At 39.5% G+C, this 26,208-nt stretch overlaps 1 protein-coding gene across 1 annotated transcript in view; it reads left to right on the top strand.

The window, feature by feature from the left end:
• LOC136875079 (uncharacterized) overlaps positions 1-1,551 on the top strand; it is a 191,798-nt gene extending 190,247 nt beyond the window's left edge. The window contains exons 8-10 of the mRNA XM_067148812.2: positions 12-92; positions 1,240-1,322; positions 1,399-1,551. Coding sequence (XP_067004913.2) covers positions 12-92; positions 1,240-1,322; positions 1,399-1,429 — 195 coding nt within the window. The 3' untranslated portion in view covers positions 1,430-1,551. The remainder of the gene's footprint in view (positions 1-11; positions 93-1,239; positions 1,323-1,398) is intronic.
• The last annotated feature ends 24,657 nt before the right edge of the window (positions 1,552-26,208 follow it).

The following is a 26,208-nucleotide window of genomic DNA, read 5'->3' on the forward strand; positions in this document are numbered from 1 at the left end:
CTTTTCCACAGGACAATTATGAACTTGCATCAGAAGAGATGCATTTCAAAGAAGAAACCAAATCAGATTTGGCAGAGCCAGAACAAACACAGGTGAACAAATTTTAATCTACTATTTTGACGACCTTTCATTATTTTCACGTAGTTCAAAAATTAATGCTAGGTAATATATAACAGATAGTATTGTTCAACGCCCCTCCACTGCATGGCATCTGGTTTAATCGCTCCTACTGCTACCTTATCCTAACTGGATTTAGGCTACAAGCATGGATATCTTCCTTTTGTCATGTGTCAAATAGCTCCTAACCATTTATTTAAAATGTCGATCCAAGATGTAGATGTGCATCATCTGCCAGGTCCTCTTTTGCCTAAACTTTTTCCTTGAAATATTACTGGTGACAGACTGTTGTTCTTCAGAAGTCCTCATAATGTGACCCATAATTATATTCCAGCCTCTTCATTTGGATTGTCTTGATGAGCACAGGTCAACTGTTCTTTGTGTGGAGTACCTCTCTTTCTTTAAGCACAAGATCAGCCTGTTTAAACTCCACTCCACTGTCGGCAGTCCTGAAGATGGTTTTCCGTCATTTCCCATTTTTACTCCAGTCAAACTCTGCGGCTGAACCTTATGTTAATTGAGGCTGCACCTGTTTCTTTGCACTCCTAGTCCATTTCTATCCCATAACATTTACTGTTGTACCCCCAGCTTGAAAGTTTAGATTCTCTTTTCTCTGGGTAATGAATTATATAGGACCATACAGTATTTAGTCCAACAACTGACAATTTGTTAACCAAACTTGGACATGTTAGGCAAGAGGTTGAGATCCAATGTATGTCTCTTTGACAATCAGTCATCTGTGGGAACACAAGGCACAAATATGTGACAAGTCATTTAAGAAGAATAAGTAGGATGAACACGGTGCCAGGATAATATGGGAAGAGAGAAAAAGAGATGTGGGGATTATACGTGTCCTAGTTTGCCTTCTTCTATTACTCCCTCTTCCAAAGCTGTCCTTTTTATCCTGTTATGAGGTCCTTTTCTTGCTCCTGTTCTTCATATAATTATGACATGACACATGTTGTTCATTTCATTTTTACTTCGGGAGAATACATTGGTATTTTTATTGTGCAACTATGAAATTTATATTGTCAGCTAGGTCATGTACATTTATAAACTTTTACTCTAGTTACCTGTTTACTCTGCATTTCTTACCTTGCTTTGCATATATGTTCCTTACAGCCTGCTACTGATATTAAGGATGAAATATGTGTAGTTGATCACACAGTCGGTCAGCTGGTTGCCTGTCTCAAAAAAGAAGACAGGTAAGTACACTTTAGCTTAATTAAATTCTAAGTCCCTAACCCTCAACAATATGGTTTTTGCTATTTTTATTTTCAGTAGCTCCATCTTCGGACATGTGGTCGAGTGAATGTCGTTTTCAAAGCAAGCACAGGACCATCCACATCATTCTGTCACCTGTACTACACTCACGGTCCAAACTTGTTGGTTTGATCGTGGCGTGAAGTCTGCCCATTGTATATAGTGATTAGAAGGTTGCAGAGATGTCACTACTTGGTACCTGAGTCAGTAAAAAGTTTATTAATATTACCGTAACAGTTCTGTTCTCCATATTGTAATAAGTGTTCCTGTGGTGGGGGTATCTGGTTGACCATGACGTTGCTTCTGGCCATTTTTGCATCATGACCAGTCCAGTGAATCAACCTCCCATGATGGAAATGGAAATGGCGTATGGCTTTTAGTGCCGAGAGTGTCCGAGGACAAGTTCGGCTCGCCAGATGCAGGTCTTTTGATTTGACGCCCGTAGGCGACCTGTGCGTCTGGATGAGGATGAAATGATGATGAAGACGACACATACACCCAGCCCCTGTGCCACCGAAATTAACCAATTAAGGTTAAAATTCCCGACACTGCCGGGAATCGAACCCGGGACCCCTCTGACCAAAGGCCAGCATGCTAACCATTTAGCCATGGAGCCGGACACCTGCCATGATTAAGACACATGATTCTGTCTCCTTTCAGATCTCTGTACATCTCTGCATTCTTCTATTAACCCGCATTGTCTTTTGTTACTGACACTTCGAAAATATCTTCCTTCTGTGAAATCGATCTGTTTTTCGTTATTTGTTGAAAAGACAACTGGATTTTCTCCCAGGATTTATTCCTGCTGATGAATCACGTTTCACACTGATATCTGGAATGATGAAAACCCTCATCATGTTCTTCTGTCATGTTCAGCATAGGTTCGCATTGAATCTATAGGTACAAAGCAGGGACAGAATCGTTGGCCCTTCATACTCCCAGTGCATTTGACAGGCCAACAGTACTTGCAGTTCTTAATTGGAATGATGCCAGAGGTTCTCAATGACATTCCTGTGCACATACAAAGAGGTAAGTTGTTCTGTCCTGATTGAGTGCTCCTCGAATTTCTCTGTCGTGCAGGGGTACTTCGACACAACTTTTTTTGGGCGATTGAATTGGTTGAAATCATCTATTTCAGTGGGTGGCACAAGACCTTGAGGTAAATCCCTTTGATTTCTATTTCTTGGGGCATGTTGAGTCACTCAGAAAGTTGAGGAGCTAGCCTCCTGACCCCAACATGCAGGCTCGATCCTGGCTGAATTTGGTGATATTTCAATGTGCTCAAATATATCAGCCTCATATTGGTAGATTTGCTGGCACGTAAAAGAAGTCCTACTGGACTAAATTCTGGTACCTCGGCATCTAGGAAAACTGCACATGTAGTTAGTGGGATGTAAAGGGTAAGGCCTATCTGTTAATACAAACTGCTTCTTTTCTCAACTATGCTGTGTTCTAATTAAAAATCAATAAACTATGTGTTATCCGAAATGTTTTATGTTTTGGGACAAAACATTCCTAGCATCAGTTTTTTTCAGTGATTCCTGGTGTTCAGCAACTCTGACTTTCATTGAGAGTTCTTGTGTTTTGTAGTTGGGTTACTCAATCAACATTCAGTTGTTTATTGATAATTCTGGAGTTTTTAACACTGTGATTAATTTAATCCACCAGTCATATGGTTTTATATCAAAACTTTATCAACCTATCACTTTTAAGTTCAAATTATTGTTGACATTACTTTCTTGTTGACTGCCTACTTTGGCAATCATTTAAGACAAGGCTAGGAAAACAACAGACAGGGAATCTGCCACCTGGGTGACTGCCTTAAATGCATATCAGGATTGATTGATTGATTGATTGATTGATTGATTGATTGATTGATTGATTGATTGATTGATTGATTGATTGATTGGCAGTCCTTTGGGACCAAGTATTTGGAAGCAGTGTGTTGTTCCATATAAGCAAGGAGATCTGGAACATGTTAGTGATGATTTCTTTTACTGATAGTGATGTAGTTCCCAGTAGACCTAGTGAAAATAATTTAATAGAAAATAAATTATTAAGACCTTCAGTGGATATTTATAATGACAGTCACGGCAGAGGACTTGCTGTGAACACTGAGTTAGAATGTAGTGTCACGACAATTCAAGGTAGTGTATATCCTAGTGCTACTACTTCTGAGATGATGGCGAGTCTTTATGAAAAGTATTAAACATCTGAAATCAACTCCCTCCCTCTTAAATTCAACAAATTTCTTAGTTATGAAATTACCCCATAGGCATGATCTTCCAAAATGGTCTTGTGTGAATAAGAAAATTTTTAAGAGCTTCTGTAAGCACTTTAATAATATTAAGGCATAGTATGCATGCACGGGTAGAAATTTCTTGGTGAGGGAACTATGTGCAAGTATTAAAGAGTTTGCCACAGAATATAATTGCGCTTCCATACTCTTAAATACTAATTGAAGGCACTGAAAGGAGTTCATAAGAACAGAGCAATGAAATTCAGGAAACAAACCAGGAAAGTAAGGAATTTTAAGTTACCCACTTGCCACAGCCAATCTTTTGGGAGGAAAAGGTTCTGGGATTGCTCTCCTTAAACTTTCAAAGAGTAGTAAGTAAGCCATTGATATTCAGTATATTGATGGAATCTGATGAGATTGATGTGGTAAGAGTAGAATCGATTTTTGTGGTTGAGTATAGGGGTCGTAATAGAGAGGTATTTCCAGAAGGTTATACTGTATCACAGAAACTGAGAATATAAAATATTGGAAGGGGGATGTTTATTCTGGCGATGGAAACTTATTGCTGATATGAATGGTTTACTGATAAAAGGGATGAAATATTAAGGATAAAATTAGTTTGTGATAATATGAAGTACGTGGGAATTATTGGAACATATAGGTCTGGAAGAGAGTAAAGACATGGAAATATTTGAGAAACTAACAGATCATACTCATAAAATCAATAATAATGATATGGTAATAATTGGGGGAGATCTAAATTTGCTTCATACTTTCACACTGTTATGTCTGCAGCAAGTAAGGTAAACCATGGACAAAGGTGATCTGCGCTAAAATACCAAGCAGACAGAAGAAAGTAGAAAACCATGCTAAGGCAGAAGAAAAAGGAGCACAGAGAACGGGGGACGAAAAAATGACAAAGGAAGCAGAAGAAGACCATACTGAACGCTTACACACAAAAAAAAAACACGGTTCCCGACAGACATCCGGTGGCAATATAGGAGGAGCACATGAAGCGAGCCCTAACCGCCAAGGAGATGAGGCCGACACTCAAGCTAAATGATACTCTTATAACGGAAAATGGCATGCGCTTTACACCAGTAGAAGTAAGGAAGGTAATATCTGCAAGAAAACCGTGCAGGGCACCCGGTCTAAACGCGATCTGCAATGAACACTTAAAGCTATAATTGCCCTATCTGGAAAACATTTGGGCAGAACTGTTTAATGAGTGTGTTAAAATAGGCCGTATTCGACTTAACTGATACAAATCATTTATCAAGTTACTGTACAACTGGAAAGGTGACACAAGCAAACCCTGCTCCCAGACAGGTATAGCCCTAGAATCAGAGCCCTTTAAACTGCTAGCAGGACTGCTGACTCAAAGGCTGAGTAACATAATGGACCCGCTGCTACCAGAAGAACAATTTGGCTTTAGACAGGGTCAATCTTACTTGATGGCCGTTGGAAACCTACTCGCTGAGATTCAAGAGATTATTAAGGACCATGAGAAGATGTTCATCATCTTCATCAATCTCAGTAGAGCATTTGACACAGTGAATAGGAGTGTGCTTATGGAAATACTGCAGAACTTAGTAGGGCAGTCGGAGCTGACAAGACTAATTACAAATATACTGGCTGAAAATCAAATATAGATGTGAGACAGGCTATCAAAATCAAATTTTTATAAGTCAAATGGTCGGTGTGCTACAGGGTGATCCACTCAGTCCAGTATTGTTTGACATCTACATGAACGAAGAAGTCACCAGAATCAAGCAAGGCCGACCGAACACAAGCATCTACATTTATTCAGATGTAATGGCTCTCACCTCAGAAAACATAGAAGATCAACAGAAAGCGATGGACCTCATTGCATAGTGGACAGAAGATTACGACTTGGTGATAAATTAATGAAAGACAGAATTTGCAGCTTTTAGAGAAGGAGGTAGGCTACAGAGAAGATAAACTATAACATGCAGAGGTCAACTGCTGGCTGCAAGGAATCACTTTAACTAACTAGGCTTCACCATCCAAGTTACTACATGAGCTTTTACAATCCATATAAAGTAAATATTAGCTGCTGCTATAAAAGCACAAGTGACATCAGACATATCGAGAATGCCTGTAGCCACGGCAGTGAATTTATTTGAAGTGCAAGTGATTGCCATGTTTATTTATGGACTGGAATTAATAAGGGAACACATACCAAAGAAGCAATTAAGGGAGGTTGAAAACGTAACAGCGAAATAATTAAAAAAGTACTAGGTCTCTCAAAATACATGTGGTTGTGCTACACTTATATACTGGTGTGTAAAACATTTCTAGTAGAGAACCTGAGGCTTCATTTGCTCTTGCCAGCTACAGCTGCATACACAGAGCTCCTACCGAAGTTGCAAACAAAAAAGGAATAACATAGACGAAGAATTTGACACCACAACAGCTATGCAAACCAAAGACTGAATGGAAGCAGAAAAACCAGCTGAGGCATTTAGTGACATGTTTTGAAACGCATGGCTTCCACCACCAAATCTGCAGTCTGAAGTCACTCCAGAGGCTACGGACAAGTGTGTACCGGGAGGCACACCTCTACGATGCACATTTAAATCTTGCGCCAATAGAACCTCCTCTACTGGAACTAGACCTCCTTAAACTTTTACTCAGAAGATGTCACTACCTTAATTTTGTGATTGTGAAGTTTCCAGGACTGTGTGAATTTCAACTTGTTTTGTTTTCCATTGATCAAGAACTGTGGACATTCTCTTAGAGATGTCACTACTAAAAAACTATGATCATGCACCCTGGTGCGAAGTGAAGGAACTTTTTTGAAGAAATTTTGTATTCATAAGTTTTTTCTGTACTAAATTTCGTTCATTCATTTGTGGGTTGGCAATATTTATCTTTTGTTTCCACCAGTTTTGAATCCAGCCAATCGCTAATTTCTGTAATTAATTTCCAACTGATCACGTATTTCTTCTTCGATTTTGTGTGTAACTTTTGATGTTAACCAGTAAAGTTCTGTGGGTGTGTCTTAATCATTCATGAAAGGTTACATGTAACTAATCTCATCATTAGACCCGTATTGAAATTTGCTATAAATGCTTACAATGTAGTGATTATTTTAATCCACCTATTCAATACAAATTGGTTTTGTGTTGCTAGTTCTTAATACTACAACACGAATTTACAGGGACATGTTTCGCTTTATTTACAAGCATCTTCTGCCTACATAATTGTCTCAAGGTTAAGACCTGTCATATTTGGATTGTTTTTACAAGTTTTTTGCTTGAGTATAAATCCATGTTTAGTAATGATATGTAAAAAACATAGGAATTATGTACACATTGAAAGTATGACACTATGAATTACAATGTTGAACTGAAGTAACCCTTAATTCTAAAATATATTGACGTCCAAAACATAGTAACTACAATTTAAAAGTTTTGGTTAAAATTGTTTTCACAATTTCAATGTTGAATTGGAGTAACCCTTAATTCTAAAATACATTGACGTCCAAAACATAGTAACTACAATTTGAAAATTTGGCTAAAATTGTTTTCACAATGCTGTGGTTGATTGAATCAACTGTAATATGGCTTTAAATTTGAGTCATAAATATAAACTGAAGGTTAAAATATAGGAGCCATTTTTCTAAAATCCATTGATATCTGGATCACAGTAACTTCCGTTATTGAGAATTTGGTTAATAATTGTGATCTCCAATGCAGTTATTTATAAACACTATGATTTGACTCCATGTGTAGTTTGAGTCGAAATGATATTCTAAAAATTAAAATCTTGGAACCGTTGGAGACCAGCTTCTAGAATTTTCGAGGCTTGCTGCAATTTGGTGATTTGATCAGTGAAAGTGTTAGAATAATTGGTTCTTGTTTATTACGACTTGAATATCCGTTGGTAGCAGGTTGTATTAATGTAGTTGTAGTTAAAAGAGGGGGCTTCTATCCAAATCTTGAGTAGCTGTTTATGTTTCTTTCGAGGTAATAGAATGAGTGAAGCTCCCTTTGACTGCTGCTACAAAGTCTTGTGGTTTTTCTTACGTTACTGTGACTAATGTCTGTTGGGGTTCTTGTATTGAATAGGTGGATTAAAATGATCACTATATTGTAAGCATTCATAAAAGGTCTCGAACCTTCCCCGGGGGTTTGTAAACTGCGGATTTTCATGTCTCTTGGCCATTTGATCAACATCTAACTAAGTGTGTGTGTCTGCGTGTGTGTGTGTGTGTGAAGCAGGAGGCGGGAGGTCCATCTTTCATCAGGCAGCAGTTCTTCAGCAAGGTAATGGCCGTTTAACATCTTTATTCCTTGCTAGCTCCACAGTTTAACCCGAGGGATAGGTCCGAACCTTTAATATGTAACCAACTTCTCTAAAATGTAAGTTCTGCCGGCTAATGTGAAAACTTCATAAAATCTGTAACCGTAATTCGGGAATAGAGAGTGATTTACCCTCTCGAGCTCCCCTTCATTTTGGTTTGAGGTGACTACGTTTTGTAACTGATTTTCTTCTTTTCCTTAATGTTTTAATTTTCTTTCTTATACGAGTCACCTCAATAGTTTGGGAATAGCCCCTGTTTCATCGGCCTAGTGCCTTTTAGGTTTTAAGTATGCATATATAAGAGTGCATGTACACGCCTCCATTCAATTTGGTGTTTTGGGCCATTTACTTCACCTGTTCTTTTCTGCTAAGGCCCAGTAGGTTGGGTACAAGATACCCCTGTTCCTTTTTATAAGTTGTACCTTGATGGCAAATAATTGTAAGTTTCTGGTATTGCCTTGAATAGGCTGGAATAACTGAGAGCATGTCAGCTCTTTCCTAATGTGGTAACTATGCCTCTGAGAGGCTTGATATTTGTAGTTGGGAGCAAGTACTCCAGGGATTAGGGGCTTTCTGCCCTTTGAACAATTTGTGCTCACCTGTAAAAGTTGAGCTAGGAGTTCAAAATTATAATACTAGAGCTTTTAGCTCAAGAGGGTTAAAATTCTGAAATCTTGGATCTTTCTAAGTCTTGTTTCTTATTGCTATGTCATTGTTATTTCACTAAGTGAAAACTTAATTATTTTTTTTGAAAATATAACCTGTGTTAAAATTTTAACTTAACTTTAAATTTGTAGTTAGACCCATTCATCCCGGCACCTTCTTTCACCTCTGCTGGTCCACCAAACCACAGTAACGAAGTGTATTTGCATTTTGTGCGGAAAAATGTGTGAAGAATATCACGTCATGGAATGTACCAACAGTACAGCATCACTGACACAGTACTGTCTAGAATAAGTTGTAATGGACAACAATGCCCATTGGGTGCACCTTCCTTATTATTATTATTATTATTATTATTATTATTATTATTATTATTATTATTATTATTATTATTATTATTATGATTGAACTTGCTTCAAGTGGAATTGAATGTAGCTGCAGGTGAAGTTATGTAAGTATGGTACATCCATTTTTGGAATATGCAAACAGTGTTGGGGATTCTCACCAAGAATACCTAATTGTTATTATTATTAGCATATGATGTGTACATGACAATCAAAATATACAAACATAATACAAAATATATGGAGGTCAAGTCATAAGTCATGGCAACTATTTTTTTCCTCACGAACAGGAGACAACACGGAAAACCTAAGATATGCATTTGGAAATGTACGGTATGTACTTGCGTATGATGCCACTGGATGGTGTCTGTAAACAACAGTGTGGGTCTAAGCATGCGCCCAAGTTCAGTGTGTGAGTGAGAGCGTCACAAAATGGAAGTCGACAAGCAGGAGCAACGATTGTATAGTAAAATAACAGTTCTCCATGGCAGAAATGCACGTCAGTCCCATGCACAGCTGCAGGAAGCATTAGGTGTGTGACTATGATCTAATCCCCAAATTCGAGAAGCCATTACATGGACAACGGTTTGCTAACAGAGTAACAGAATTTCGGAGAGAGGTGTCGAACATGCAGCAAATGGTATTCAGTGCCTGCCCCACCACTGGCAACGCACAGTGGAAACCTTGGGTGATTATTTTGAAGGTCTGTAACCAGTGGAGACCTGTCCTTTGTATGTAATCTTGTGTATTTGCTGTCTATACCATAATAAAACAGTGTTTACCACTAGCCTGTATTCTGTCACTTTCCTACGATTACCTCCTGAAGTCAGAATTTGTTTTCGGGCGCTATGCATAAGTACAGTACATGCCCTATATTTCCAAATGCATATCTTAGATTTTCCGCGTCGTCTCCTTTTCGCGAGAAAAAAATATCCATGACTTATGACTCGGCCCTCGTATAAATATACAAGTTGGTGACAGCATCAAGACTTCGCTTTCATATTTTAATGTCCAAATTTTTTAACCATGTAATATCTTCCAGTGTTAATTCGAAGAATTCCTCCACAGAACCAGGGAAAGCAGGTAGCGACACTCTAGAATTATCTGCTTGATAGACTGCACTTGAGCACCATTGTCACAGCAGGGAGAATGTACCCATTCCCATACATGTAAGGCTGCACCAGTCCTACCAACACAACATTGAATCCTGTTCAGGGTTGACCAAATAGTGCGGGGCAAACTGAAGCCAGCCAGTTTCATGCTGGGGTCGGAGATATCACATAAGACAGGAGGAGATGACATCCTCCACTCTTCTCTCGAGACATTCCTGGGATTGAACCAAGGACATGACATGTCCAAAGCTGTCTTCCACGCTGATTTTCTTTATTTCAGCCTAGTTGCAGTGTGTTGAATTATATCTTGGTGTGTAGGAAGGACCTCATTCTTCACTATTCTGCACCGTATGTGCTAAGTGCAAGATATTACAAAGGACAGGTAACCATTGCACTGGAGTTGATTAAAGCATGCCGAATACGATGAGAATAGCCTCATGAATTTAGATATCAATTAGGTTGCAGTGAGAGCTATTTAACCATATTCTGGCACAGTACTCTGCTGTAGAATACACCATGGATAAGGCAGTAGTTCGCAAGTTTTGGCATCAGCTCCCCACAAATTTCAAGCTAATTTGCTCAGCAGGTTATTCCGGGTCTTAATTTTGGCAGCTGTTTTTTCTATGTGAATGCCTAATAAAAGAAATAGATGGTAGGCAGAGAAAAGCACCAATATATATGTAAAAGGAGATTTCAGGAGGAAAAGTAATGTATCAGAAAAATTAGATAAACTTGGTGAGAAGCATTAAGAAGGAGAAGAGAGAGAACTAGCCTTAAAGAATTATATAGAGCCTATAGGGGAGAGTAGGGGAGGGGATGAATATCCAAGAGAATATTCAGTTGGAAAATAAATATGTTGGCATGGCTGACTACAAGTATAAAACAACATAGGGTTTCAGTACAATTGATTGAGGTAAATTTTCACTGAATGTGAAGGTGTGGAACAGTTTACGAGGGTGGCACAGCAGGTCATTTTGCTTGATAGGTACCAAAATGTGAAAAAATGTATATTAAATCTTATAGCTGTTATATGGTATTAATTCATGACATCCTACATACTGTACATTAGTTCATTATTTGTAAGTGCAGTAGGTATTATGAGTAGAATTTTGTAATTGCTATAAATTTATTAAGAATGGGCAGTGTGATTAACACTTTCAACATTATGCCCGTACGGGATACGGGCGCGCTGCTTTTCTGCTTCTGGACGGCGCCTGTATGTGATACGGGCATGATTTTCTCATGTGTTTATATCCAGCTGCACGTATCACGTACGGTTCCCGTCCCTTGGTTGTAGATAATAGTTCATCTAGTGACCACTAGAATGCAGCAGTTATCGGCAATTTCAAACTGAAACGATAAACAGGGTATTTTCTCCTTGCTGTGACCTCTACCGAAGCACTTAGTGTGCCGTGTGCTACGCGCACCAAATCTGTCATGCTGTCAGCTGTGTTACTGTGTAAACATGTCTTCACACCGGCTCAATGATAGTGATATTTTGGATATTTGATCAGGAGAAGCGGGTTCAGAGATGGACGAAAGTGATGACAACCCTGCTTATGAACCGGATAATGTATCAAGCGATAGTTCAGGTAAGATTTTTATTTATTACGTCACTTTGGAACATAAGTGTTAAGCTGTAATATTTTACTCTGAATACAAACGATAGAAATACTTCCCCTACAGAAATTTGGGTTTATTTTTTTCGTTTAGATGAAGAAACGCAGGCTGATGATTCACCCGTGCCAGGAACATTTGCTAGATGATCTGAACCTGATGATGAATGGTCAGAAACAGATGACCAACCACAGCTACCTGTCTTCCAGTTGGTATCTGGTTCTACTCAGTTTTGCGCAGGGAGTGACGAAATGGATAGTTCCAGTAATGTTTTAGTGATGATGTGAACAAAAATATAAAAACAGAAACTAACAGATATGCAGGCATGACAATTGGCATTTTCCAGAAAAGGTTCCTCCAACGAACAATAAAGTGGATGCTACTCTATATTGCAAGTTATGCTCAGACAGGGACAAGAAGGAAAGTGGTAAGCACGTCAGAAAAGAGAGTAGATGGTAGTGCAAGGAGTGCAAAGTAGGACTATGTACATCCAATGTTTTTAGGACTACCATACGAAAACAAACTATTCTTAAAAAGGTAAATATTTTATTCCAGTGCATTTGTGTTTATTTGTGGCCTAAGTAGTTGCATTAAATGATTATTTTTTATTGTTTGAGCAAGCTTATTGGTAAAACCTCAATGTAAAAAAAATTTGTCCGTACTATTTTTTTCATGTTTTTCATAAGACTAGTATAATTAAATTACTTCAGATATTCACTTGTTGATTAACATCTTCATTTTGGATGGTTGACACCTTCATATGGTACAAAAGTCAGGCATGTAATATGTTTTGCTGTTCCATAATAACGTGTTAAAAATGAGCAAAAAGACCCAGTTCACAGCCAGGATCCATGTTGAAATATGGTATTGTTGAAAGTGTTAATAGAAAAATTATTACTGTAAATTATATACTACTATGCTAAGAAAGTTTTCTTCTTTTTTGAATTTAAAAATTAATGCCTGGTAATGATGTAATTTTGGGTATCATTTGCCACTGAGGAAGGCACCTTATTTGCAAATGAAATAACTTTGATTTGATTTGATTCGACGCTATTGCATGAGCACGTAAGTCTGTGTTTTGACGCGTGTTCACTGTAAAGTGTGAGGTCATTATTTGAATACATTGTATAGAGAAAATGGGCCAATGACCTTCGATGTTAGGCGCCTTAAAACACCAAGCATCATCATCATGTATAGAGAACAGAAGGAAGGAGAGAGCCCTAGTGAGTGTAGCTGTGTAAATGTGTGTCTCTACCGAGCTCGATAGCTGCAGTCGCTTAAGTGCGGCCAGTATCCAGTAATTGGGAGATAGTGGGTTTGAGCCCCACTGTTGGCAGCCTTAAAGATGGCTTTCCGTGGTTTCCCATTTTCACACCTGGTAAATGCCGGGGCTGTGCATTAATTAAGGCCACGGCCACTTCCATCCATTTCCTAGACCTATCCTATCATTGCCATAAGACATATCTGTGACAGTGCGACGTAAAACAAAAAGAAAAAAAAGTGTGTACTGTTCTATGGGTGTGTGGTCTCGGTAAGCCTGTGTTATTGTGTAGAGTAAGCAACTAGATGCTAAATCTTAGATAGAAGCTACCAGTGGAATATTTATTTACCTACAACCCTGCCAGCTCGTTGCTGTATTTAGTATCAGTTTTTCCATTGGGCTTTGCCTTTGGATCCATTTGTTACTATGGGTAAATAACGTAGCTTTGTACAATATCCGAAGGTATGCTTTCAACACAACCTGATTTTTATGTGCATCTGTCTACTCATGGCTCTGTTTGTGACAGAGTTGCCTTGTAATTTGAAGAGAATAATTTTGGTATCTATCTTTTAGGTAATTTCGTTCTATTTTTAATTTAAAAATTATTTGCTTTTGAATTCATATTGTCTGTATTATGTTGTCTTACTCGTAAAAGGTATCTGTTCTTAGTTTTCTTTATTCTAGTGTTCCAGCAGATGCTGGTGATAGTAGCTGCAGGATATTCAAAAAAGGAAGTGTGTTTTGCGATTTGCCACCTCATAATGTACGTGGCATACTGCACTTGCCCTGGTTTGGTGAAAGGTCAATCCACCCTAGTAGCGCGTTGGAACTCTGTTGTAATGAATGTGGTAGGAAGTTTTCGAATATATCAAATCTCCGACTACACATGCTCACTCATACTCGAGAGCCCGTATATGAGTGCAGTACGTGCGGAAGAAGGTTCCGTGTGAAGGGCAGCCTCAGTAGGCACCTCATCACGCATACTGACCTACGTTCACACTGTTGTAGTTTATGTGGCAGAGCATTCCGTGAAAAAGGGACGTTGAAGAGACATGTCATTACTCATACATTAGAGCGTCCGCACATTTGTAAAACGTGTGGTAGGAGTTTTCGTCAAAGAGACGCACTTTACAAACATGAAATGATCCATAATGCAGATTGTCTCCAGTATTGTACGCTGTGTGGTAAAGGGTTCCCAGGAAAATATGCACTTGATCAGCACATACTTACTCATGCTCCAGAATGTCCATATGGTTGCAAGGTGTGTGATAAGAAATTTCGTAGAAGATACTCGCTTGAAAAACATATGCTCCTACATACTGGGGAACGTCCGTACGAGTGTAATGACTGTGGTAGAAGGTTTCGTCAAAAAAGCGTTCTTGAAAGTCACATGTCTACTCATGGTGCAATACGTCGGTACCAATGTAACGAATGTGGTAAGGCATTTAGCCGTAATAGTTCGCTTATTAGCCACAGTGTCACTCATACCGGACAGCATCCTCACACTTGTAACCAATGTCATAGAAGGTTTCGTGATAAGAGCAGACTTATCAAACACCTCCGTAGACATACCGGGAAGCGTCAGAACTGATGTAATGAATATGGTATCACTTTGAAAGGCAACTACTCACTTATGCTTGGAGATTGCTGACGTAATTTTTGTGGTAAAATGCATCATAATCAGGACATTATATATAAGGGTCTGTTTACACACACTGGAGGGCACTCGCTTTCCTGTCATGAATGTTGGGGTGCACTTTCCCTTAACTATAATCTTCGAAACATGTTCACCTAATCTTGCAAAATAATGTGGTAGGGACTTGTAATCAAATATCTAATAATCGTACGCACTTGCTCACTTATACTGTAAAACGCTCACGTCTGGTCTGTTATTCCATGCTACCGCTAAGCTGCTGTCAGCGTGAACTTAATTTTCTCGAAAATGTATTAAAATTACAAATGCGAACTTGTACTCTGTTACCTGGACTTTCTCCTAATGGTTTGATAAATGTTTCTCACTGTCATTCTGAATTTGGTGATAGCTTCCCACACATTGTTAAGGTTCCCACACATTGTTGTGACCAGAATGGTTAAAAAAAGTCACACCCACCTCCCCTCTCATACTGTTGTAACAAATGTGGTAGAAGGTTTATTGTAAAAGCTAATTTTATATAAAATCTTATCTCTCTCTCTCTCTCTCTCTCTCTCTCATGAGTAACTAGTCTTGTGTAAGAAGTGGGGTAGTACGTTTTCTTAGAAGTCTTAAGAAGACCATAGTCGCTAACACTTTAGAACCAACAGAGTATTTTAATATATGAGTAAAAACGTTTTCCGGCATGTCTCATCTTCCAACAGACTGTGTAGCTCACTCTTGGTAAATAGCTACACTGATGTAATGTATCTTTGGTCGTAAATCCTTTTTGAAACTATGCTCCTGTGGAACACAGGTTTGGACATTACCAATAACACCCAGGATATGTTTATATGTTATTTTCCGGAATTCCTAATGTTAAAAAGGATTTGATTAGAATGGCTAAACCCTTGTATTCAACGTGCAAATATATTAAAGTATGAAGTCTCAGCTTGTTTGACGACTGTTAACTCAGTCTGCACTAAGGCCAATCCACATGATGCATACAGTAATAACTTTCTTACTGGTACAATCATCGGTGGTACCGGTCATCTAACTCATGTGAAGCCGCACTCTTCTCATGTATGCATTCCCATGTATTTCTCATAGGTTATTTTTTAAACAACAACCGGGCTGAATGGCTCAGAGGGTTGATTTGCATACTTCCTGACCCAAATGTGTCATGTTTAATCCTGGCTCAGTCAAGTGCTATTTGAAGGTACTCAGATATGTGAGCCTTGTCTCAGTAGATATAGTGGCACGAAATTGAAGTCCTGCCGAAATTAATTTCCGGCACCTAGGCATCTCTGAAAACCGTAAAGGTAATTATTGGGATGTAAAGCCAATAACATTATTGGTATTATTATCCATGCGATTATCACACCTTCGGTCCCCTCAAAACAGCATTGAATGGTCGACGAGTCCTGTCCTACAGGATTGTGCAGTATGTGGTTACAGTCTACTTCACGCAGTAGGGCACGACGTTTTACCACACGTGGTGTGTCGGAGGGATGAGTACATCGGTGCTTGTGGCGTTTTCGCCCGATTATCATGAGAATTCAGAACTGTATGGCCATCAAACGGAAACCTTTTGATCGTTCCTTATTTTGATCTTGTATAGCCTGATGTTATTTTCCTCTGGTGAATGACGGAAGTTGCTTCTTTTGAGTCCGTATAATTTTGATGTTCCGTATTGTAACTATCATAAGGAAACCTGCATTGAAGTGTCCGCGTGGCGTTGGGATTTAATACAGTGATGCGAGTTACCAACTCAGCCTGTAGTTACAAGATGAGGCACTTGGCTTAAAGCTGACTTATACTGCCCAGAACATTACAGTGAAATCTCATTGGTTATTTTTTAATTAAATGCTGAAGATTCAGCTGCCATTTGAATCCTATAACAACCGAGTTCAATTACAGGCGTATCAATAACACATGGAGGCATTTACAATTTTCTTGTAGAAATATGTTGTCCAAAAACGAGATGGCATGGAAAATCAAACTTAAAATACTTATTAGTATGGATATTGCACAGGACATTGCTCACCCAGGTCAGCCTGTGCATAGTAGATGAGGCACATGAGTTAACACTTGACTTGTATTACGCACAACATTACAGTGAAATCTTGCAAGGCATTTGTGCATTAAATTCTGAAGATTTGGCTGGCTTTAAAATGGTACAACTGCTGAGTTCAGACAATTTGTATGACAAAGGTAGATTATGGAAAATTCCCCACAAGCTATAGCTTGTCTGGAAACATCGCATCTTTCAGTTAACATAATTGGGAAAGTAGTGAACAAAAAAAACCGACACAACCGGTGACTAATTTTTGAAGTGTTGTGCAGTGTGGTCAAAGAAGAGACAATAGGTTTTCATTGTTCTGACATTCGTCACCTTTCTTAATATGAAATGCGTGCATTGTGCGTGTAAATCTTTTCCTGATTATAACAAGCATGTAAGAGTGGTGGACCTTTTGCTTACCTAAAATTAATTGCGGAATGAATCCAGTCTTGCAGATAACACAGGAATTTTTTCTCCAATAATATACCTGTGTACGTAGTTATACATCGTAATTCCACACTATTATGGAGAATATTGCAGTGACACTAATATGAATTCCAGGATCGTATGAAGAAGAACCGTGAGAATGAAATGTATGTGTACTTTATCGAGCCATTTCATGTACTTGCAATTCTTCTGTAGGGCGGTTCAGAGTTAACTACACCTGTCGTGCCTTCGATATTTTGCGGTGAAGTTGTTTGTTTTCACTGCCCAGTCTTTGCACACTTATGTGTCACCACATGAGTAATATTCAAATTAGTGGCCATACTGTTTTCGTTCATTCCTCACCGATGACGATGAATTGAACATTGAATATGATATACTCAATTGAATGTTTTTTTATTCAAATAGGATTTTTGCCTGATTTGTTCGCATAAGAGACATGATATCTACCTTCTGTGTATTAAGCTTTACTACTTAGAATGGTGTAGAACTAGGTTGTTGATTATAAATCTGTCATTGTGTGGTAATAATTGTGTTCATTCAAACATTTCAGGTAGAAACACAAATAGATCATGTCATCCCACCATAACGGACGAAAATACAATGATAAGATGAATAAATGTATGTATTTTCCTTTCTACACTATTAAATATTTTGCCAAGCTGAGTGGCTCAGACTGCCCCCAACTTGGGAGGTAGGATCCTGGCTCAGTCTGGTGGTATTTGAAAGTGCCCAAATATATCAGCCTCGTGTCGGTAGGCACTGGCACATAAAAGAACTTCTGTGGGACTGAATTCTGGTACATTGGCATCTCTGAAAACCATAGCATTTCTTAGTGGGACATTAAGTCAATAACTTTGCTTTGTTTGTCCAACCCTTGTCCCGTTTCTCTATGGGGTCGGGTATGAGGTGAGATGAATATGTTGTGGCAGGATTTTATGACCGTATGCCCTTCCTGACATCAACTTCATCAGAGGAGTTAATGAGATGAAATGAATCATGTGATGTATGTTAGTAGGAAGGGAGATGGTGAAATCCAGTGCCGGCACGTAGCCTACTCCTGTCGAATTATGTCAAGGTGTCTCCTCATGCCCTAACATCTTCATCCGAATGTTGGATCACCATATGAGCTCTGTGGAGAGTTCTGGAATTTAATCCAGGATTTCGGCATGCAATCTAGTGATTAGAAATTCTATACTGCCCCCATTTTTCCCGAGCTAAGCCCAGCCATCGAGCGAGAGATCCCAAGGTGGACCGTTCGATCGTTGGCTACCACTTTCTAGAGGCACTTAAGGGAAGTTAAGGATTGATGACCAAGCAGGATAAAAAGAAATGTTAAAACTACACTCTGACATTTATTCACATAAGCAAATAATAAATGAAAATATTATTACTGATATTTTTTTGTTTTACATAGAACTTCCATAATATTGATTCTCTTCCTCGATTTAGAGTGACACGTGTTCTTTATCTCCAGCCTTACTGTGCTGTAATGAAAACCAAAGAAAAATTAGGCCACTTGCCTTTCCAAATAAAAATATTTGATTGACAGAATTAAAAAATTAACACAGAGGTTCGTAAAAGAATTAACAACTGTCTTGCTAACGAGGGTTTTACAATAAATGAGTTCAGAGCTTTACCAATTCAAAGTAGTCTCAACACTTGGCTTTAAGATGTACTCAACTGAATTTATCATTTACAGTATTTAATATGTGCCAATGACACCAACATGAACTTCAGTAGAAAATCAAAATTGATTTCAAAATTCTCAAAATTAATTAATTATTATTATTATTATTATTAATTTCTCATCATTTGATTAACCTATGTTTCATTGTCACACGATCGTGTTCTCATTAATTTTCCACTGCATTATTTACCTAATGATCGTCATTAGAATTCCAGAATAATTATTTTCAATTAATTATTAATGACTTGGTTTCACCATAACTCAAAGTAATCATGCGGCTAACGAACTTCTACTTCTGATCTTTGTACTGCATTTCCATTCGAATTAATCTTAAAATATTTCAAAGTTAAACTATAAATGTGTCAGAAATTTACGTTACCCACGTGTGAGCTAGTTAAATAAATTTTATTTACAAATCAAGTGCCTTCGTAAAATAACGAGATGATCTTTCCTTTTAAATCTCGCTAATTAAGAAAATAAATCCTTTTCTAGTCTTCCTCGGCTTAAGTTGATCAAACTTTCCCTTAAGGGCATGAAAATTACTTCTTAAGGCTACACACAACGATGAGTGTAATCTGCGTCGCAGCAAGTGCACGACCAGATCAAATTAAACGGGACCAACATGATACAAGAGAAATATACATATTTACATACACACACACATTCACACTAGGAAACACGTCTTTTATGTACATTATTTACATCGAATCCTGTTTTGGCAAGTTTATTCATGATTTTTACGAGTGGTCAGATCGCGTAATATCTAGCAGAAATAATCTGTGTACTGAAATTATCCTTCATTAATGGTGGCTAGTGATCGAAGTCATGGGTATCACTTGGTAGAAACACATTTCACATATCAATGTAAGTTCATCTAACTCTTGAAATTATAATGGAAGATTCTAGTAAAATCCATAAGCACTACCATCGTTTGGGCTACAGGTTGAAACTATCGCGAGCGTGAGCCTTAATCGTACTATTTTTATTCCCTACCTGTGAAATACACTCGCAACACGTGCTCCAATAATTATACTCTTATCTTGCGCTCCCAATACACACGAATAAGTCAAATATCACCATTAAATCATCAATTGCTCAATTATACAACAAATATCCCTCAGGATTGGTCATATTCCAGGCCCTTCATGAACAGAGCACATTCAATCTCACATATAAGGACTCTACTGTAAATTTATGGCTCACGAGCGTTTAATTCTGTTTTACCCGATCTTTAGTCAATATTATTATTATTTAAGTGATTATTACATCTACTGATCCTCGTGGAATATCGTAAAATTAGATTACTTCATCATAAATACAACAAGTGATCATGAAAGACACTAGGTTCGACCCTATTCACTCAAAATGTACACGTAAATTTCAGTCCAGTAACTTTCAACATTACAAGGAAAATAGATTTATCGTGTGGTCAGTGATTATTAAGTATAAAGCTCCTAAGCATGGGAGATCATTCAAAGACAACCTACATGTCTACTCTAATAGATTCAAAATTTCATTCACACGTACCTAGTCTACCACGACACCTTAAGAAGTGGAAAAATGAAATATTTCTAACTACAACAAACTAATAGATCTACGACATAAAGAAGAAAGACCTCTAGTTGTACAAAAGGTAAGACAGATAAATTAAATTAAAGGGTACTCAAGTTTTAGATGGAGTTCGATTCCCGTCGACAGTCAATTATTCCAGCGTTTTCCTCCGGTCAGTCTCCTTCCAATTACCAGATACGCCTCACATTTTACAGCTCCATGGAGGCTCTGTAGCAGGTGTCCCTCGATGAAGTAGTGTTGTCGGTGGTTGTGGAATTGTCCATCTTGAGGTGTTCAGTTCCTATGACGACTTTGGTAGAATGCCGGTCACAAGCTGTAACTGAGATGACAAGATTAAGTATTTTGCACAAGCACACGTCGAATATTAATAGCTCGTCTACACAGTCACACTTAACTTGGTTCTTAAGGCGTGTTTTATTCCATAGAAATTCACTAATTATCTCGCTAAATTCTGGCAGAACGGGCGTCGACTTGAACTGGAAATTATTTCTCCACGTGGTCCGATAACGTAGTGTCCCACACAGCAGCACAGCGAAGAATATTCAGAGAGAAGGATATTCAGAGAGAGCGATTTACTCGTAACAAGGCCTTTTATCTTATTGGCCTGGGAGGTGTGATCTTCAACGAGAACGGTAATTGGCTGATGGTCTCATTTAATTGGCTCAGACTATTCCAGATCCAGAATGTGAGTTGCGCGCGTGCGGCGGTAGTCACGTGGTATGCTTTGACCTTGTCACAGTCCTGGCCGTGTATCACCCCTCTGAACGACGAAAAAACTCGTTCTTAGCTCGCCACTACTCCCCAAATGACATGCTGCAGTTCCAAGCAGACAATAAAACTTTTACTTTCCACTTGTTGAAAATATTCACAATATCGCCAATTTTAACGGGGACATCTCTCCCTTGGTTGGAGTATAATTTCGTTAGCAGATGAAATTATTACATAACAGTATCCATTTCTATTGTTCCGGAAAATTGGCTGATAAATCACATGGTAGTAACGTAGTTGATCTCGCGACAGGTGTCCGTCCTCCTCGAGACTCGGAGTTCTTCGTTCCGCTCCTTGCATCCAGTAGCCTAGTCTCTCCATACAGGGTGTTCCACAAGTTTTGTTTCCATCTTCAATAACTAATTTTCCCATTTAGCAGATGGTTACACGGTGTAGGTGTTCGGTAGAGTCTTAAATTAGCGGCATTGTGGACAGCTTTGTATGATTTATCCAGACTTTGTATTTTATAAGAATTATTGCCAAATACTTTAATAATCTTGTAGGTTCCCACAAGCAATGGTGCAAATTTCGCATAAAATTTGCTCGTAGGCTCGGACACCGCAGGTCTCCTCAATAATACATATTCATTTAATCGGAGAGGCCGGTGAAATTTTCTCCCTTGAACCCTTCGGTTACGCCTCTCAGCGCGGCGTTTTAATGATTCCGTTGCCTTTTCAATGTTTTCCTGGGGAGTAGGTCTCACGGTACCAGGACACTGAATGATGTGGTCCCAAGATCTCACAGGGTAATCATTAAAATGAAGCACTGATGGAATTTGGGCGGTTGCTTCTTGAACAGTGCCATTAGAACATTCCATGATAATTGGAAGTACGTCTACCCATTTCCAATGAGCATTCCCACAAAATATTCTACAGAACTTGGCCAGCTCTTGCATTACACGTTCCGCTGGATTACTGGACGGATGTCTCACGGAATTTAGGACATGTTTGATGCCCAGTTGGGTCATGGCTTGCTTGAATTCGGCCGAGGTGAATTGTGGTCCGTGATCTGTTAGTATGGCCTGAGGCTTTCCCATGTGAGGAATTATATTCCGGGTGATTCTCCACAGAACGGCTTTAGTAGTGGCCTTCTGGATTGGATATAACGTTACGTACTTGGAAAATACATCGATGGTCACAACCACATGACGATTTCCTCTCTTAGAAGTTGGAATTTGACCGAACAAGTCCATTGCGTAGAGTTCTTTCGGAGCAGATGGCAGAATAGGAATGGGACTTTGCTGTAACAAATGAGAACTTAGTTTGACCCTCTGACAAGTGTCACACGTCCTGATGACATCATTTACAAAAGTTCTCAATCCTTCCCATGTGAATGATTCCAATATCGTGGCGACAGTCTTATCCACTCCACCATGGCCTGTAGTCCTATGGACGTGCCAAGTAAGAAGTTCCCGTAGCTTCGGTGGAATAACAGCTCGTAATTTCGTCTGGGCGGGGTCAATAAACTTATACAGGATTCCATTGATATAGCGGAAATTTTTAGCTTGCCTCCTTATTTTCCTAAATCCTGGCTCGTCTGGAGTAAGTTTGTCTTCAAGACAGTCAATGATAGGCTGTAACTTAAGGTCCCGTTTCTGTGCCTGTCGAAGGTAACCAAGTTTGCGTAGGAACTCGTGGTCTTCCTGTATTAATGTTATCTGATGTATCTCTGCGACTTCAGAACTAGGATTTCGACTTAAGCAGTCGGCTAACAAGTTGTTTTTCCCAGAGCAATGTTCTAACTGGAGATTAAATTTTTGTACAAAGAGTGTCCATCTGAAGAGTCGTTCGGAAGCCATAGTTGTTTCTAACATGAAAGTTAATGCACGATGGTCAGTCCTGACAACGATGGGAAATCCATAAATTAATTTCTGCCAATATTTAAGAGCGTAGACTATGGATAACATTTCCAGTTCAGTTGCGGAGTAATGTTTTTCGTGCTTCCTTATCTTCCTGCTGACGAAAGGCAAGTATGTCCTATTTTCAGGGTTCTCCATATCTTCTTGGAAAATAACGGCTCCTATCCCAATGTTTGAGGCATCTGTTTGTAAAATGAAGGGCCTAGTAAAATCAGGGTACCCCAACTTAACATTGTTTATGAGCATTTCCTTCGTTTTAGCGAAGGCTTTGTCACATTCGGTGCTCCACTTCCATCTGTTGCCCTTTTTTAAGAGATCCTGCAACGGAGCTACTGTCTGAGTATAGTTCGGACAGTGGTTCGAAAAGAACTGGGCAATTCCCAAGAATTGTCTGACTTGTTTCACTCTCACAGGCTGAGGAAAATTGCTAATGGCTTCGATCTTGACTGGGTTGGGTTTCACGCCATCGCCGTCTATGACATGTCCTAGAAATAGGATCTCGGACTTGCAAAAGTGGGATTTCTTCAGGTTCACATGGAAGCCAGCGTCGGATAAATTCTTCAGGAGTTTCTCCAATTTAACGAAGTGTTCCTCTAAGGTCATAGTCGCTAGGAGTAGGTCGTCTACATACCTCGTTGTAAAGGCTTTTACCTCGTCGGTTAGGCATCTGTCGAGTGCTCGGATAAGCGCGGAGCCAGCGTTACGGATTCCGAAGGGAAGCCTGCAGAAAACATAGGTTTGTTTGTCGTATATGAACCCTGTCAATAGTCTGGATTTTTCTTTAAGCAGAATATGGAAGTAGGATGACGTAAAGTCAACAGAAGAGAAGTATCTCATACCCCTAAATTTCCTGATGATGTCTTTAATCGTCGGAGGCTGATCATTCTCCGGGATTAGCTTTTCATTTACAGAACGAGCATCCAAACACACGCGCAGTGATCCGTCTGGCTTAGAAACGACTACTAAAGGGTTAATAAATGGACTGCTAGCTTTCATGACGATTCCATCCCTCTCCATCTCTTCAATAATCTTGCCGACTCTGGAGTGAAATTTTTCTGGTATCGGATACGGCTTCTTGAAGGGTAGCCAGTCTGTCACAAGAAGTGAGTACTGAATGTTAGGAATAAGACCTGGTTTGGAATCGAACAAGTTCTTATATTCCAGCAGTAAATTCCGAAGCTGGATCTGTTCCTCTTCCGTACCCATGGCTTGCCTTGACTTCTCAGAGATAAGATCGAAGGGGTGTACGTCGTTATCGCCTTCTTCTAATACTTTATCCATGGCCATTAAAAGTCCCTCAGAAGCCTCATGGTCTTCGGTTTCCCTCGGAGATAAGGCGTTTGTCTCCCCGCAATAAGCATATGGATCGTTTACATTTGAAGGGTTTAACATAGCAGTCTCGGAAAAATCCGCCTTCCTGAATTGAATGGGGTTTGACTGCATGTCAATCATAGCTTGGTAAGACATTAGGAAGTCTGCACCTAGAATAATGTTAAATTTAATGTTGGACATGACTAGGAATACTTGAGGAAATATCGTCCGTCCAATCTCGACATCCAACAATGCCTGTTGTTTACACATGACAGACTTGTCCGGTATTATGCCCTTAATTTTCACATGAGATACCGGTATGACAGGTATATCATTTCTGTCCCTGAGATCTCTCAAAAATGCCGTCGAAATGACGCTAATCGTCGACCCAGTATCTATAAGACATTTGACATGAACATTGCTGATCCGTGCTGAAATAATAGGTAAAGTTGATGGTATTTCACTGTTACGCTGACCAACTTCGTCCAATAAATCTTCGGGCTTGGTAGTCCATGAGTCGACCTGTACCACAATCCATTCTTGATGTTTACTGACCTTGCCTTCAGGATTCAGGCTATCTCCTTTCACTGGAGATGGAGTTTTTTAACGGCACCTTGGCTGTGCTCCTGACTCGAGTGACTCTGTTGGCTTCCCCGAGCCTTGGCCTCTTGATATTGAAGGCTTTCCGCTCCCACGATATCGGGGTTGGTATCCTGGGTTTGGATTGCTCTTCGCCATCGTTCGCTTTCCTGTGTCGTGTTCTGCAGGTCCTTTAGGTATTTTTCCTTTTCTTCTTCTCGCCAGTCTCTCCTTCCTCTTGATTGGCGGAAGTCCTGGTTTCGTTTCCAGCTCCTTCGATAGTCCGAGTATGGTCGCTTCCTCTCGTCACGTCTGGAATATTCCCAGTTTCTGGTGGGTCTGTGTCTGCGTACGGGCGATCGATCACGAGGTGAATCTTGCCCTCCAGGGTTACGTTTCCACGTTCTCCCTTGGTTGACTGGTTTCGATTCCTCCTCCCTATTTGTTGGAACCTGATGGATCTGAGGTTCCGGGTTTCGTCCCTGACGAACTGGTTCCTTGGACGTCATATCTAATTGCCTTAATAATGCCTCAGCCTGGATTGCAGATTGTGTATTCGAGGCTATCATGATCCTCTGCACATCTGGTGGTAATTGACGTGTGATCAATTTGACCAACTCAGGTTCTGATGGGGGTGAGCCTAGCTCTCGTAATTTCCGTAATTGACTGGAGAGAAAATCTGCATACCTCGTGGGCGTGGAAGATGCATATTTCCTGGCATATAACTCCGTCCTAAGGTTGTATTGGACGTCGCTATTCCAGTACTTCTCCAGGAATGCTTTCTTGAAACTTTCGAAATCGTCAAACGAAAATCGAAACGCAACGAACCAGGTATGTACTGAATCTTCCAGGAACTTTTCGGTGACTCTTGACTGCCTTTCTGGTGGAATTTTCGCATCGCGAAAGTAATCTTGCAGTTCCCGAATGAAGACTTTCGGTGTCACGTTTCCTCTGACGTTATTAAATTTCTTGGGCTGGTCTTCGTGGAGACGAATTATATTGACTATCTGCGTCTGGCCGGTTGTATTTACTTGAGACGTATTTACTGTCGGCTCTGAAGAAATGTCAATCGTATTCGCAGCGCATGTTCCTACAGTTGCCAGTGGAGTTGACGTCTGACCCGTGCCGGTTACACGTTGCTCCAGTAACGCCTGCTTTTCTAGCAATGAGTTAGTGACCTTGCTAGTGTTCTCATTCTGGACCTTCAGGAGGTGCATTTCATGTACAAGCTCCTTGATCCCATCCGTGTACTCCTTTCGTATCCCTTCGGTTTCAGTTTTAGACTCGGTAGTGACCTTGTGTATAGCATTCATCAAGGTGGTTTTAATTGTTTTTATTTCGCCCCAACT

The sequence above is a fragment of the Anabrus simplex genome, chromosome 5 (assembly GCF_040414725.1).
Source record: "Anabrus simplex isolate iqAnaSimp1 chromosome 5, ASM4041472v1, whole genome shotgun sequence".
NCBI classification, from domain to species: domain Eukaryota; kingdom Metazoa; phylum Arthropoda; class Insecta; order Orthoptera; family Tettigoniidae; genus Anabrus; species Anabrus simplex.